Genomic DNA, 14,194 nt, shown 5'->3' on the forward strand with positions numbered 1-14,194 from the left:
TATGTTAGCTTCATAACCTATTGAATTGCTACATATGAGTAACAGAACTGCATTGGAGCAATTGATGGTATGCATGTGGATGCCCGACTACCAAGCCAAAAAAAGATCGCGTACATTGGTCAAAGTGGTACAACTACCCAAAATGTCATGGCAGTGTGTGACTTCAATATATGCTTCACATTTGTAATGGCGGGATGGAAAGAAAGTGCACATGACAGTCATCTTTTTTCTCATGCAACTAGGAATAGAACACTGTTTCCCTCACCCACCTTCAGGTTTGTTCATCTCACTTAAACCTACAAATTACATGTATTATTTTTCATTAATATTGGCTTTCATAACAGTAAAGTATTATTTGGTTGATGTTGGATATCTGATGCTAAGGAGCTACCTGAAGCCCTATCCAGACACCAGATACCAAATTTTGGTTGTTTTATCTCAGTAGCAGCATAAGCTCTAGGATTTGAAGGACCTCCCAAGTTGTGTTGTGTTACTGCGGACTACCGGCTCCCTTACTCACGTCACACCAACCTCATAGCAGTGGGAGACAGTTCTACGGTTGTCAGAGTGGTGTTTCAACAAGATGCGATTTCTTCTGTTAGGCCGACATTCCGACATGCTCCCATGCCGACAGTGATCGTGTTACGATGATTTCCCAAGAGGACCGTGCCGCTGAGGACAGATGACGTCAGAATTTTAAATTGAACATTTTAATTTTTTTACTTGTAATTGTAATTGTAATTGTAATTGTATTTCTTCTTATTTTATTTGTTTTGATACTCATGAAATGATGAACAATGTATTTTAATTTTTGTAACTGAACTGTAATAGTTTGAGACATATTTTTTATCTATTATTTTCCATAAACAGTTCTGTTGCAAACTGCTTAACCAAACAGAGGCAGAATGGTCATTTGTTCAACAACAGCTCCAAGTAAGTTGTTCTGAATAAGCTGCCTCAAACAACAAGCCAATTTATTCTGATAATCTGCAGAATATCAGAGTATCAGAATAATCTGTTTATCAGCAGATTATAAATAATCAACAGCTATCCCAGACAGACCCTAAGTCATAGTTTGTTCAGTCGTGCAAGTACAACATTGGCAAACTCAAAAATAGAAGGAAACACGTGAAAATTCACAAAAGAGTTTAAACAAAATCTTATATGAGAAATTATATGCAAACCACAATTCTTGTATATTTCCTAACCTCTCAAAATTTCTTATATTCTTTCATAATATATATGTTGTCAAAAAGTTGTGCATGAAAGGATGTGTTTCACTTTCAAAAAGTTAGTTATAGTGATATTTTTCACATGATATTAAAGATTTGAATAATGTGTTTATAAATTTAAAAATTTAGGTGCTAGATATGTAATCAAATAATAATTGTGTGGTATGTATGCAAATGAATAAAATGTTACTAGCATAAGTGAGAAATCAATATATTAAGTAGATAGAAATATGGAAAGCAGTTAATTATCATAAGAGACGTCTAATTCATAAGTAAATCAATTAGAAAGACTACCACATAGATGGGAATTGATACTAATTTGAATATAGCTCTAAGCTAAAAAAATTAAAAAAATAAAAGACATAAAATTGATGATCACAGAGGTCAACATCTTCAAACAAGAAGACCAACATACCTTTGAAGTTCACCTTCAGCAAATATATGATAATAGCGATTATAAACCACAGCTCCCTTCCGATCATCTTTCTTTGCCAATCCATGTGCAATTGCTGCAGTCGAAGCGCCATTAACTTCAGCACGATGATATGGCAAATGCCAAGGAACAAAGTATTCCTGATTAATATCAGCTTTACAATTACTAGAAGCAATGGCAGGCTCATTTACTACATTACAAAAAGAAGCAGCCATCATATTGTCCTTTCTACCAGTTTCACCATCTCCTGGACCAGTGAAATGATATTTGGATCTCTCTGTTCTACAACCTTCATTTGTCTCTGGAATCTGTTCTAGCATCTGTGTGGCAGAATTACGCACTTGAGGACAGCCAGAGCTTACCCATCCTTCATTGTACTTCCCAGAAAGTGGTGTCCACTTTGAAATTAATGAACCATCCTCCTGTTCTACAGCCCAGACAGTGATTAGAACAACTCCACCTTTTCGTACCACTCGAATCAGCTCTTCTATAGCCTTCCTCCTCCTACTTTCTGTGCTGAGATGATGAAGAACGGCAATAGAAATAGCAACATCGCCAAAATTAGTTATATAAGGTAGATTAACCGCATCAGCAACCAAAACTTCATGACCATTCCTTGCACATATATTGATCAGAGGTGGGCTGATATCACAACCTATGTAAAAGCAGTTCGGATTGAAGCCCAGATACTTGCCATTTCCACAACCAACATCCAAGATGACAGAACCAGGACTCAAGGAATTCAAAAATCTGGCAACTTTAGGCCATTTAGCGAATCTAGTAGCGCTAAAATGCTGAGCAATGTCATTATAAACATGGTGCACATATTTTTTTTCGATATCTGGAGTGGCACCGACATTTGCCGAGCAACGACTGCCCACATTAGCCGAAACGGATTCTTGCTGTTTTGTAACTTCCACAATGGTGGAAGAAACCATGCTGCAAAATTTCACTGATTTCTCAGTGAACCTGGTGTTGTTGTCAGATACTAGGGGAAAACGCCAGTAGATTTTATGCTGCTTTCTTTAGTAAAAGTTTATTTTAGGGAAGCTGATTACATACCTGGAATAAGATGTTGAGAGGTGTTTTGTTCCAGATGATGAAAGATGGATCTTACAGACTTTGTAATAGAAGGAAGCATCAAAACTTCATAGTTCTGAGGATTCTGCCATAGAAGCAAGAGAAGCCATATATCAGGGAGATGTGGATATTACCTTGTACGGTTGATTTATAACAAATGTTTAAATAATTATGCAAATGCTAGTATCAGTAATACAATTTAATTTATTAGTTCAAGGAAATGATTAGTAAATTCATGCTTGATTATTGATTAAATCTGCCAACTGATTATTAGTAAATGAAATGAAATGAGTAAATTATTTACCTGATAATGTTATAAGTGTGATTAATTAGATTAAAACTAATTATATCTCAATTAAAATTATTTGATATGAGATTCGGTAACTAAAATATAGAAAATAAGTCAATCTAATAACTTGCAAACTATTAGATGAAATTGAAATCAATATCTTGGTCAATAAAGGACTTAAAACAATTTTTCAATGGATTCCAACTATCACAAAAATTCCATATTGTTAAGAAGAGGTGGGATGTAATTTTTTCAGCCAATTGTTCAGAATAGCATAATCCTATGGTCACATCAGTTCTATATTGCAGAGATATTTGCTTTCTTTCATAAACCCCATAACAATGAAACTAATTTCCCCAGTCTAGAGATTCACCCTGGGTCTTCATTAAAAAGTAAAAAATGCATAAAGAGTAAATAATATTTTGAAATGACAGCTACTGCCCCTATAAAAAGAAAAGAATAAAAGTTAATTATAAAGAACGACTCTCTCTAATATTGTCTGTCACTGGAGCTACACCAACCCTTTCACAGATATCTCTAAGAGTTGAGCCACTCATCCACCTAAGCATTCTCATCTCAGCAAAATTTAGTTTAATTTTCTATCACATGCCAACCATTTCACAGATATATTCATTTTGCCATAAAGCATTGTTGGTCTCACCGTCATTTTATAAAATTTTCCTTTTAAGTTTAATAGGTACTTTTCTATCACACAATAAGCCGATGCATTCCTCCACTTCAAATATCCAACTTGAGTTCTACCAATAACATCGCCAACTATATCACTTCTTTTAATGATTTGATTACCCAATATTACAACTATGCCACTAGATCTACTATTATAAAAATTACATTCCATGTACTCCATTTTAGATCTACTCAAACGAAAGCATTCAAACTCTAATATAGACCTCCGCAATTCAAGTTTATCTTGAACATTTTCTCTAGTCTTATCCACAAGAAGGACATCATCAGCAAAACGCATACACCACGCATACACCAAGGTACATCCTAACGCATACACCAAGGTACATCCTCATGTAAATATCCAATAAATTTATCCATAACTCAAGCAAAAAAGATATGAGCTTAAAGTTGATCCCTAATGTAATCTAACTGAAATAGAAAAGTACTTGTTCAATCATCCTTCTGTTCGAACACAAGTAACAACTCTATATACATATCATTAATGACTTGAATATAAGTAATATTAACTACTTTCTTTTATAGAACTCTTCAAAGAACTTCTCTTGGAACCTTATTGTAAGTTTTTCTAATAAATCAATAAAAATCATATATAGATCATCCCTACTCTCTCTGTACTTCTGCATCAAACTTCTCAATAATGTATAGCTTCCATAGTAGACTTGTCTGACATAAATCCAAGCTGATTATGGGAAATCTTTATATCACATCTTAACTTATATTTAATTACTTTCTCATTATTTAATGTATGGCAAATTAACTTAATTTCTTTATAACTTGCATACCCTCCCTGTACATCCCCTTTATTCTTAAAAATGGAGACCAAAATATTCTTCCTCCACTACCTGAGCATCTTTTTAGGTTTTAAAATAATATTAAAAAATTTAGAAAGCCAAAAAATTCCAAAAATTCCTAAATTTCTACTGATTTTCTACCTTATTTTTCTTTAAAGCCTCCTCAACTTCCTTTTTACTAATGCGAGGGTGAAAATAAAAAAAAAATAACTATTAACGATATTAAGATCACTAAAGTCAATTTTACTTCCAAAAATTTTATTAAAAATTTTATTAAAATATCTTACCAATATATGTTAAATATCTTACACTAAGAAATGCATTTTCTATTTTTATCTTTTATATGCATTACTTGAATTAAATCTTTACTTTTATTTTTTCTTTATTTAGCTAATTTATACATATATCTTTCACCTTTTTCAGTATCTCAAATTCATTATAAAGATCACTAAAAGTAGAAATTTTAGCATTACAAGTTGTTCTCTTAGACTCTCTATGTGTCACCTTATATTATTCCTAGTTCTCTAAGTTTTACATCTGAAATATTTTTTATAACAAAACTTCTTATATTTTATTTTTTTCTTGCATATTATTATTCCATTGCCAACTATTTTTGTTTATAATTTTTTTTTTATTCTCCAAGTACATCTTTTGCCACTTATTTAATAGTATTTGTCACTTTATCAGACATAGAATTAACTTCTTCATAAATATCCTAACACTTAAAATCTTGAAGTTCACTCATAAAGGTAATTTTTTTTTGTCTTTCAGGTATTCTCATCTAATTCTATAGTAATACTTCATTATATGTTTTCATCTTCGAACTCCTCATCTTAAAGTTCAAAACAAATAATCGATGTTGAGTATCTAAATTTTCACTTAGGATGACCTTACAGTCTTTACATTCTCGACGGTCTCTTTTATCATAAGAAAATAATCAATTTATGTTTTACTTAATCTATTTTTATAAGTAATAATATGTTCATATTTTTTCTTAAATAAAATACTAGCAATAACAAAATCATAAACTAAAGTGAAATTTAATATGGTTCTACATTTTTCATCAATAACTGCAAAACTGTAGCCACCACAAATATTTCTAAAATTTTATATCACTCTAACAACATGTCAATTTAACTTTCCTCCAATAAAAATTATTCTTTATAAATGTATCATTTATATAAATTCTTATAGATATTCCAAAAAAAAAGTTTAACATATATCTAAACCTACTTGAGGAACATAAGCAATTGTAAAATTAAAAATTGTAGTATCAATAACAATCTTTAGGGTCATAATTTTATCTCCAATTATATTAATTTTTACAACATTATCTTTCAAACTCTTATCTATAATTACACACATAATTTCTAGTGTGACTTCTACCTGTAAGCTATCAATGACTTTACATTTTCTCTAACCCAATTACTTTCTTGAATGCAAAAGATATTTTCTTCTTATTATTAATTCCATTATTTTACTTGTGAGAGTGTCTATATTCCATGATTTTATCCTAATATTAGTTTCAAAGATTAACTTTTTTCCTCACATCCATCCATAATGTGTGAGTTCTTGCTTATTTAACATTACACTCAGGCGTTGGTGTAGCAGCTCTTACACACTTTTCATTGTATTCAAGTCATGCAGCCCGTTAATTCTAGGGACACCCAAACATTTACATAATGATTTAAGACATTCAAGTGATGATATTTTTGACAAAAAATTTAGTTGGTTGCCGACTACCTAAGACAACCCTCCATTTTTCTCATTTAGGGATTGGAACCCAACAATAGTAGTTTTAATGTTCTTTAATTGCAAAAACATGCACAGCATATGTGTAAAAGCCTGAACCCATGATCTCTTGATTGAGACTTAAGCCCTCAATTAAAAAGCTAAGGTGGCTTGCATTAACACACAAGAAAACACTTCAAGGCAAAAAAAACAATGACAAGATTAGCAATAGTGGATGCAGTCAATAAAGAGGATGGGAGCTATGGTGGACTTGGGGGCAGTAGCAATGCAAGTCCAATTCAGTGATAATGGACCAACAACAATCAATGCAATTACAAGAAACTACTAAATGAACTGACAAGGTTGTAAGTAGGTGTCTCGTCCATGTTGGTGACAATCATGTGTAATTTGTTCATCGACATAACTACAACATTCATTGATGAGACAAAAATTTGTCTAAATATTTAAAAAAAATGAGCGACTATTTAAATTATTCATAAGAGGTGTTTAAGTCCTTATTAAATTTTTTTCATATTTACAAATGATTAAACCATGATCATAAGATAATGCTTTTGGGTTAATACAACAATTTGCTAAGCCCTAGGTGGATCTAGACAACCAGCACTGACCTCATGACAAAAAATTGAACTAGAATCATCGACGAAGCCTTCGATCAATGAACTGAATATTCCATGTCATGGGCAGTGACCTTGATAGCCCATTGATTATCACTTTAAATTTCTCATGATTAGATTGTCATGAATAATTTTGAGAAGTTCATTGCCGCTTGAATGATTCTCAAAAAATTTAAGACAATGTATCTCCATATTTGAAAGGGTCGCTTCGTCTCACATAGAGGAGTACTTTAGGAAAAGAAAGGGACAATGATGTTAAAGGGACAATGATATATAAGAAAGAAAGGGACAATGATGTTAAACCCTTGATTTTTAGTATAAATAATAATTTTGATGATCATATACATAATTTAGTTAAGCTTAATTATTTAAGATTTATGAAGGTTTATATTAAAATGTTTCAACAATAGATCAATGAAAATAAAAATTAAGCACATTGAAAATTACCTTGCTCAAGTTGAAGCTAATCACTAAATAAATTTAAAGACATGAAATTCGCCATTCTAAAATTCAAGCTTCAACAAGAATAATTTCATCTCTTATTTTTTATTTTTTGAGACTAAATATTATGTTTAAAACTATTAGGAAGCATGAAATGAGTTGCACACACTCACAATTAATATATGATTGAGTTTAATTTAAATAACATACGTAAATATTCAAAATCAAAACTAATTGGATTGTACTATATAAGCATGTTAAATTTCGAGCAATATGTCACGAACTAACTTATCCTAAGTCACCCGTGCGGCTTTAGCACTTTTCTTTAGCACTAAATCAACTTAATATCCCTCACAACACTTAGACTTGTAAGCACAACTAAGAAGAGAAGGGAGCAGTATTGGAGAAATGAGCACTTCACTAAGAAAGAAGAATTCCAACACTTGAAAGCTTGGCAGCTTAGATGATTTCCCAATTCCTTTCTTGGATGCCTACAAATGAGCGGAGAGACTCCTATCTATAGTCCTCTCCAAGACTTATAGAACATTCTAGATTACATTAGAATACACTAATTTCTAGATAGTTTTACATTATTCTTTACATATTCATGATTCTAGAATTTTCCATAATATTCTAGAATTCTCTTGAAGCTTGCATCTTTCAGCATATTTTTAGAATTATGTGGAACCTTTTAGAATTCCTTAGAATATTCTCCTTATTTCTAGTTTTTTTCTAGAATGCCTTGGAATCTTCTAGACTCATTGCTCTCTAAATTATGGGTTTCTCCAGAATCTTCATTTCCCATGTTTAGTTTGTCAATTATTCTTGAAGATGGCGAAGCGTGAAACTCTCCTCCACTTAAGCTCGCAATGCCCTCATTGCGGCTTCCCCTTAGCACTCGAACCAACTTCTTTTTTTTGCTTTTGGAAAACCTAGGTTTTTCCATGGTGGTATGAAGAGGGGTGTCATGTAGTGAGATTTTATGGCTGGCAGCTTAGTCCTTGGCTCAAGCCTAATCAGATGATTTTTCTCCCCCCCTCGGTGGTAGTTCTTTAAGAACCTCCACCACTTCCCTTGGCATGCCTTCTTGGGGCTTCATTTTTTTATCGAAGTCGTGAAGATCAGTCGACTAACTCCCCTTTTCTTTTGGAATGCCATCTTTGAATTGGATGGTCAATAGCACTTTAACTTCCTGCTTGTTAGCCCTTGTCATCGGTACTAAACAAGCTTGATTCCCTTCCATAATGCATATGCTATTGGTACCTGGCCAAGCTCCAATGCTGGTCTTGACTCCTCTGGTTATTCAATGGATTGGTTTTTCTGTTGAATTGGCTAAATTGATGGAGTCTCCTCATTTAGTCATCTGCAAACCAAATCTCTTTGCATCCTAGGTGGAGATAAAGTTATGGAAAACACCCGTGTCCACCATTGCTCTAGCGGTTTTTCCGCATATTACTATCTCTACAAAGAGTAACCCCTTCGCCTGGGATTTTGTTGGAGCTTACATCCCATTCAGCAGTTGTATAGACCCAATTGTGCGGCCATATCGCTTCTCTTTTCCTCTTGATGGCTTGCAAAGAGAGAGTTTAGGGTCTTCCTCTGAGGGCAATCTCTTACCTAATGAGGTCCTCCACAAAGAAAGCAGTTATGTGGTTTTATTTTATTATTAAACTTCCCCTTGTCTTTTGTCTTGGATAGGGTCGATTCACGACGACTCTCCTTCTTATGTTGATCATTATCCTCCCCAACTTTGATGTAGGTACTCTTCTTATCCATTGGCTTTTTGGACTCTCTTAAGTAGTCAACTAGGCTTTCGTAGATTGCGATGGCAGTGACAAGATCGTGCACTCCATGCCTCCTAAGCTCAATCTTTATCCATTGTTGGAGTCCATCCATGAAGTTGAATAGAGCATCTTTGTCAGACATGTCGGGAATTTCAAGAACCAAACTTGTGAACTCCCTAATGTATTCCCAAATTGATCCCTCTTGCTTGAGCCTTCGCAATCTAGCTCTACCCTCATCCTCCGCACTCTTGGGATAGAACTGTCTCTTTAGTTTTCCCTTGAAGTCATTAAAGGTGGATATGGTGCACATACCTTTCTCTATATCTACTTGTCTTCTTCTCCACCACAACATAGCTATGTCTAAGAGAAAAAGAGCTGAAAATTGTATTTTTATCTCTTCAACCGTAATCCTCATTGCCTCGAAATATTGCTCAACTCCCCATATAAAGTTATCCACTTACTTCGCATTGCGAGCTCCTCCAAAACTCTTTGGTTTTGGAACTTCAATCCTCTTAGCTTCAAAGGTGTGATGGTTGGTGGGTGTCGCTAGAGCCCTCTTGCATAGTGAGATGTCTCTACGCATTTCCTCCAAGCTACCATGCACGGCTCTCAACTCTTCTTCATGGGCTTTTCGTACCTCCTAGAGCTCCCCCATCAAATCCTCCCGCGTCTTCCATTTGATCCCTTAAGGATTCCTCCAATTGGAGCATCATACTTCTAATCGTTAAATGGATTGTGATGTCCTCCTCGAGTCTATCAACCTTTTTAGCCAAGATCCTCTATCTGGGCCTCCACGCCATTCATCGCCTCCTTCACTTGAGTAAGTCGTGTGATCTCCTTGGACCTCCCATGTCGTTTGGATGCAGCTCGATCTCGTTGCTCCTTACGACCTCGCCCTTGTTGAGATGTTTCCATATTAATGGCTTCAGACTCCATTACGTGCTCTTTAATGCTCTTTGTTATAGCTTCGAACCGAGGCTCTGATGCCAACTATCACGGACTAACTTATCCCAAGTCAGGCTTTAGCGCTTTTCTTTAGCACAAAATCAGCCTAATATCCCTCACAACACTTGGACTTGTAAGCACAAAATACTCTAAGAAGAATAGGGAGATGTATTGGAGAAAGAAACACTTCACTAAGAAAGAAGAATTCCAACACTTGAAAACTTGGAAGCTTAGATGATTTTCTAGGGTTCTTTCTTAAATGGTTACAAATGAGGGTAGGGACTTCTATTTACATTCCTCTTCAAGATAAGGGAACATTCTAAATTACATTAAGATACACTAATTTCTAGATAGTTCTACATTATTCTTTACATATACATGATACTAGAACTTTCCATAATATTCTAGAATTCTCTTGAAGCCTGCTTCTTTCAGCATAATTCTGGAATTATGTGAAACTTACTAGAATTCTTTAAAATATTCTTCTTTTTTCTAGTTTTTTCTAGAATACCATGTAATCTTCTAGAGCCCCTTGGATTGCTCTCTACATTTTGGGCTTCTCTAGAATCTTCATTTCCCATGTTTAGTTTTCCAATTATTCTTGAAGATGGCGGAGCGTGACAAATAGCTGAAGGAATTAAATGTAATTAATATATCCATCTATGAAACATATTATATTATATTGATCATATCATATAAAAATGATCATACTATGATCAAGCTAAAATTCAAACTATAATCGCCAAATCAATGAAATTAATTACATTTGAATAATCCATCTATGGGCCATAAAAGATTATGTCATTATGTTGCACGATCTATAACTCATATTCTAAAAATAAGAAGATTGAAGAGTACAATAATGCATTCAAAATTTATTCCAATGAACAACTGATTGCGCTTAACTAAAAAAGGTTAATTGAAAACATGACGTGTTAATGGACAAGTTCGGAAAGGCTTAAGCTATGCATTAATAAAAGGGAAAAGAAATAAAATAACCTAGATGCTCTTTTCTCCACTCCAAATCATTCTAATTCCCTTCCTTTGATCATCCATTTGCATATTCAGCTTTAAGAGCTTTGTTCTTCGTTTGTAAAAGAGAGATCTATAATCTTAAAGTGTACATCGATTTACAAGGATGTTATCAAGTTAGTTATGTTGTGAGTAGCCGATTCCATGCCTTAAAGTTGAGACGTTGTGATCTAAACATGTGCTAGGCAAAGCGGGCTTTTGACATTAATTAGAATTATAAGGTGGCTCATTTACCAATGAAAGAGCATTTGTTGTGAGCTTCTCTACCTATGATTGCGAAGAAGATTTAGAAAAATCTCAATAGGACGATTCAAGTATAGGATGTAGGTATTTTTCTTGGCCAAACTGCAATAGAAAGGTTTGCATTATAGTGCATGCTTTTTTGCATTTTACTTACTATCATTTATATCAATGCAATTACTATCATAGTGCTGGGAAAGAAAAGCTGGGTTCATTTTATTGCATAACATTACCATCTTGTTGTGAAGGTGAGAAGAAAGATCTACGTTTTTGCAAATCATCTTTATATTGTTGCATTAGAAAAGGCTTGGCTCTTTAGTTAATATTATATAAACATGATTTGCATGATATATGTCATTGTTATTCATCCCCTCAACTTAAAATCTAACAAACTATGTGTACATCTTTCTATCATCAACAATTATATTGAAGTCTCTGTACCAAGAAGGATAATTGCACAGCCCAATGCGGTTAGCTCAAGTTAGCGCTGATAAGTCCTTCGAATCTAACCCGTGGTGTGGCAGATAACTGGTTCGAGAGCTTTAAACCATGATGGCTGGTCTCAACCAAGTATACCTAGTTGTCTAACAATTTGAATTTGAATTATCTGAATGAGATGATTTGTATGTTTTTTTTTTTTTAATTTGATGATTTATATCGAACTTGCATATGAAAACTTGTACATGTTCACTTTGACATGTTATTTCTTTTTAGTGATCTGTTTGTGATATACATTCTTACCTTATTCTATGAGAGGTCTTGAAATGAAATAAATATAAACCATGTTTCATTTGCTTCATATTCTGTAGAGACATACTCACGTATTGATAATTTTATCTTACTTTCTGTCATTGTTGTATATAGATATCCATGTGATTTATCATGAACCTTCAATACATGGGCATGCATACCTCCATTTTTATTGCCTACTGGCAGTTATAATATGATTAAGTTATCTGCTGAGTCGAAAAATCATCACACTTTCTCTTTTCTTGAAATTGATTCAGTGGCATAGGCGGTGATTGCAGTACAAGTTTATGCAGTATAGGCAATATGGATGTCTGACAATGAGTTAAATAGGAGCTCTATAATGCAATTTGCAGTAGAAATAATAATATTCAGTATACTTCATTAGTGCTAGAGTTATAAAGTTGAAATATTAGTTCTTCATGATCCCAACAAAACCAAAGAAGATGACAGCAAGATGACCGCATACAAAATAAATGGGATCACATAAATAGGTCAGACATACACCCAGTGTATTTTACATGAAGTGATGGAAACTCTCTAAAGGAAGGATGAGTCCTTAATAAAGTAATTCAAAAATGTTTGGGGCGGAAATCGTATCTCATCAGATAAACAACGTTTTGTAGCCTCAGCCAAATTCAGGAATGAAGCTTTCGATAAAGGGTCAAGGCTGAAGTTTTAAAAAAGCTAAGATTACCACAAAATCGCAGATCTGGATTCTAAAACTAAATGAATTCATCAGATTTCGTTTCATTTGCTAGGTTTTACCTAGACTTAGACGTTTATGAGAAAGAGTAAGAAGAAGTACGTAGATCTGGATTCCCTGAGGTCATCTCTCCGCTAGAAATGTGACCTCCGGTGGTAGGTATGTAAAAACCCCGAAGAAAAATGTAGAGGGGAGGAGGGAAAAGAAAACAGAAAAAGGAATAAAATACCTCCAATTGCAGAGCTCTTCGCCAATGATTGAGACAGAGGATATGCCAGCGACGGCGCACTTTTTTTCCCTCTTCCACGGCAGCGTAGCCTCTGCTTGGCCAGGCCTCTAAACCAGGCGACCCTTGCTAAGCTGGTTGGTTCGGTCTTGCGCCAGATGCTCAGTGAAAACAAATACTAATAATAATTTAGAGGGTTGGATGTTGGTTACGCGATTTTTATATTTTTTTTAATGTGTTCATGTTTATTTTATGTTTCATGTATTATTGATATTTTAGATGTTCTAAATTTTATGCTATTTGTAATTATTTTTGCTCCTTCAATTCATTTTCATTTATTTTATTTTGGTGGGTTTGTGAGGTTCATGATGAGACGTTCGATCTTGTGGGCTCTTTTTTATGGCCTATTAGTCAGTTGGTTGGTGTCACATGCGAAATTTTGTTAAAGGAAACCAAGTTCCTCATTTCTTTTCGATGCTGGGGTTTTTTAGATACTTCTGGATGGTATGTTAATTATTGTTGGTTGGTTTCATATGTGAAATACTGACAAAGGCAACCAAGTTCCTCTTTTTTTTTTCGATACGGGGGTTTTTGAAGTACTTTTGGATGGCCTTTTTTAGTGGTATGCATGATACACGAGCTTGATATTCAATGAGCTAAAGACAATCAATAACCTCTGTCTTTTAAGATATGTTGTCTTCTTGTTATGCAGGTTCGGTGGGGTTGGTGTACTTAGTTCTCAGAGACCTTGCGCCTGCACAAAACCATAATTGTTTACTTTATCAATTTATAAAGTCCATGTTTATTTTATGTTCCATGTATTATTGATATTTTAGATATTATATGTTTTATATTGTTTGTAATTGTTTTTTCTTCTTTTTTATTCTTTTCTGTTTCTTTTTTTGTAGATTTGTGAGGTCCATGATGAGACGTTCAACCTTGTGAGTTCTTCTAGATTATCTATTAGTCATTGTTGGTTGGTGTCACATGTGAAATCCTGATAAATGTAATATAGTTCATTTCTTATTTTCGATGTTGGGGTTTTTGAGGTATTTATGGATGGTCTTTTTTTTGTAATATCCTTATGTGACACACACAAGCTTGGTGATAAGAGAGCTAAAGGCAACCGAGAACTCCTGTTTTATAAGGTCTATTGTGTTCTTGTTGTGACTGG

At 34.0% G+C, this 14,194-nt stretch overlaps 1 protein-coding gene across 3 annotated transcripts in view; it reads right to left on the minus strand.

Moving 5' to 3' along the window:
* LOC110036569 (alkylated DNA repair protein alkB homolog 8) overlaps nt 1–13,169 on the minus strand; it is a 32,052-nt gene extending 18,883 nt beyond the window's left edge. The window contains exons 1-3 of one of the 3 annotated variants that reach the window (XM_020741043.1): nt 13,024–13,169; nt 2,728–2,830; nt 1,648–2,617 (exon numbers count right to left, since the gene is read on the minus strand). In XM_020741043.1, coding sequence (XP_020596702.1) covers nt 1,648–2,617; nt 2,728–2,806 — 1,049 coding nt within the window. In that variant the 5' untranslated portion in view covers nt 2,807–2,830; nt 13,024–13,169. Of the gene's footprint in view, nt 1–1,647; nt 2,635–2,727; nt 2,831–13,023 lie in introns of those variants that run through there. The other 2 variants (XM_020741045.1, XM_020741044.1) reach the window with 2 other exon arrangements.
* Nucleotides 13,170–14,194: the final 1,025 nt, after the last annotated feature.

This window comes from Phalaenopsis equestris, unplaced genomic scaffold (assembly GCF_001263595.1).
Source record: "Phalaenopsis equestris unplaced genomic scaffold, ASM126359v1 Scaffold208657, whole genome shotgun sequence".
Taxonomy (NCBI): Eukaryota; Viridiplantae; Streptophyta; class Magnoliopsida; order Asparagales; family Orchidaceae; genus Phalaenopsis; species Phalaenopsis equestris.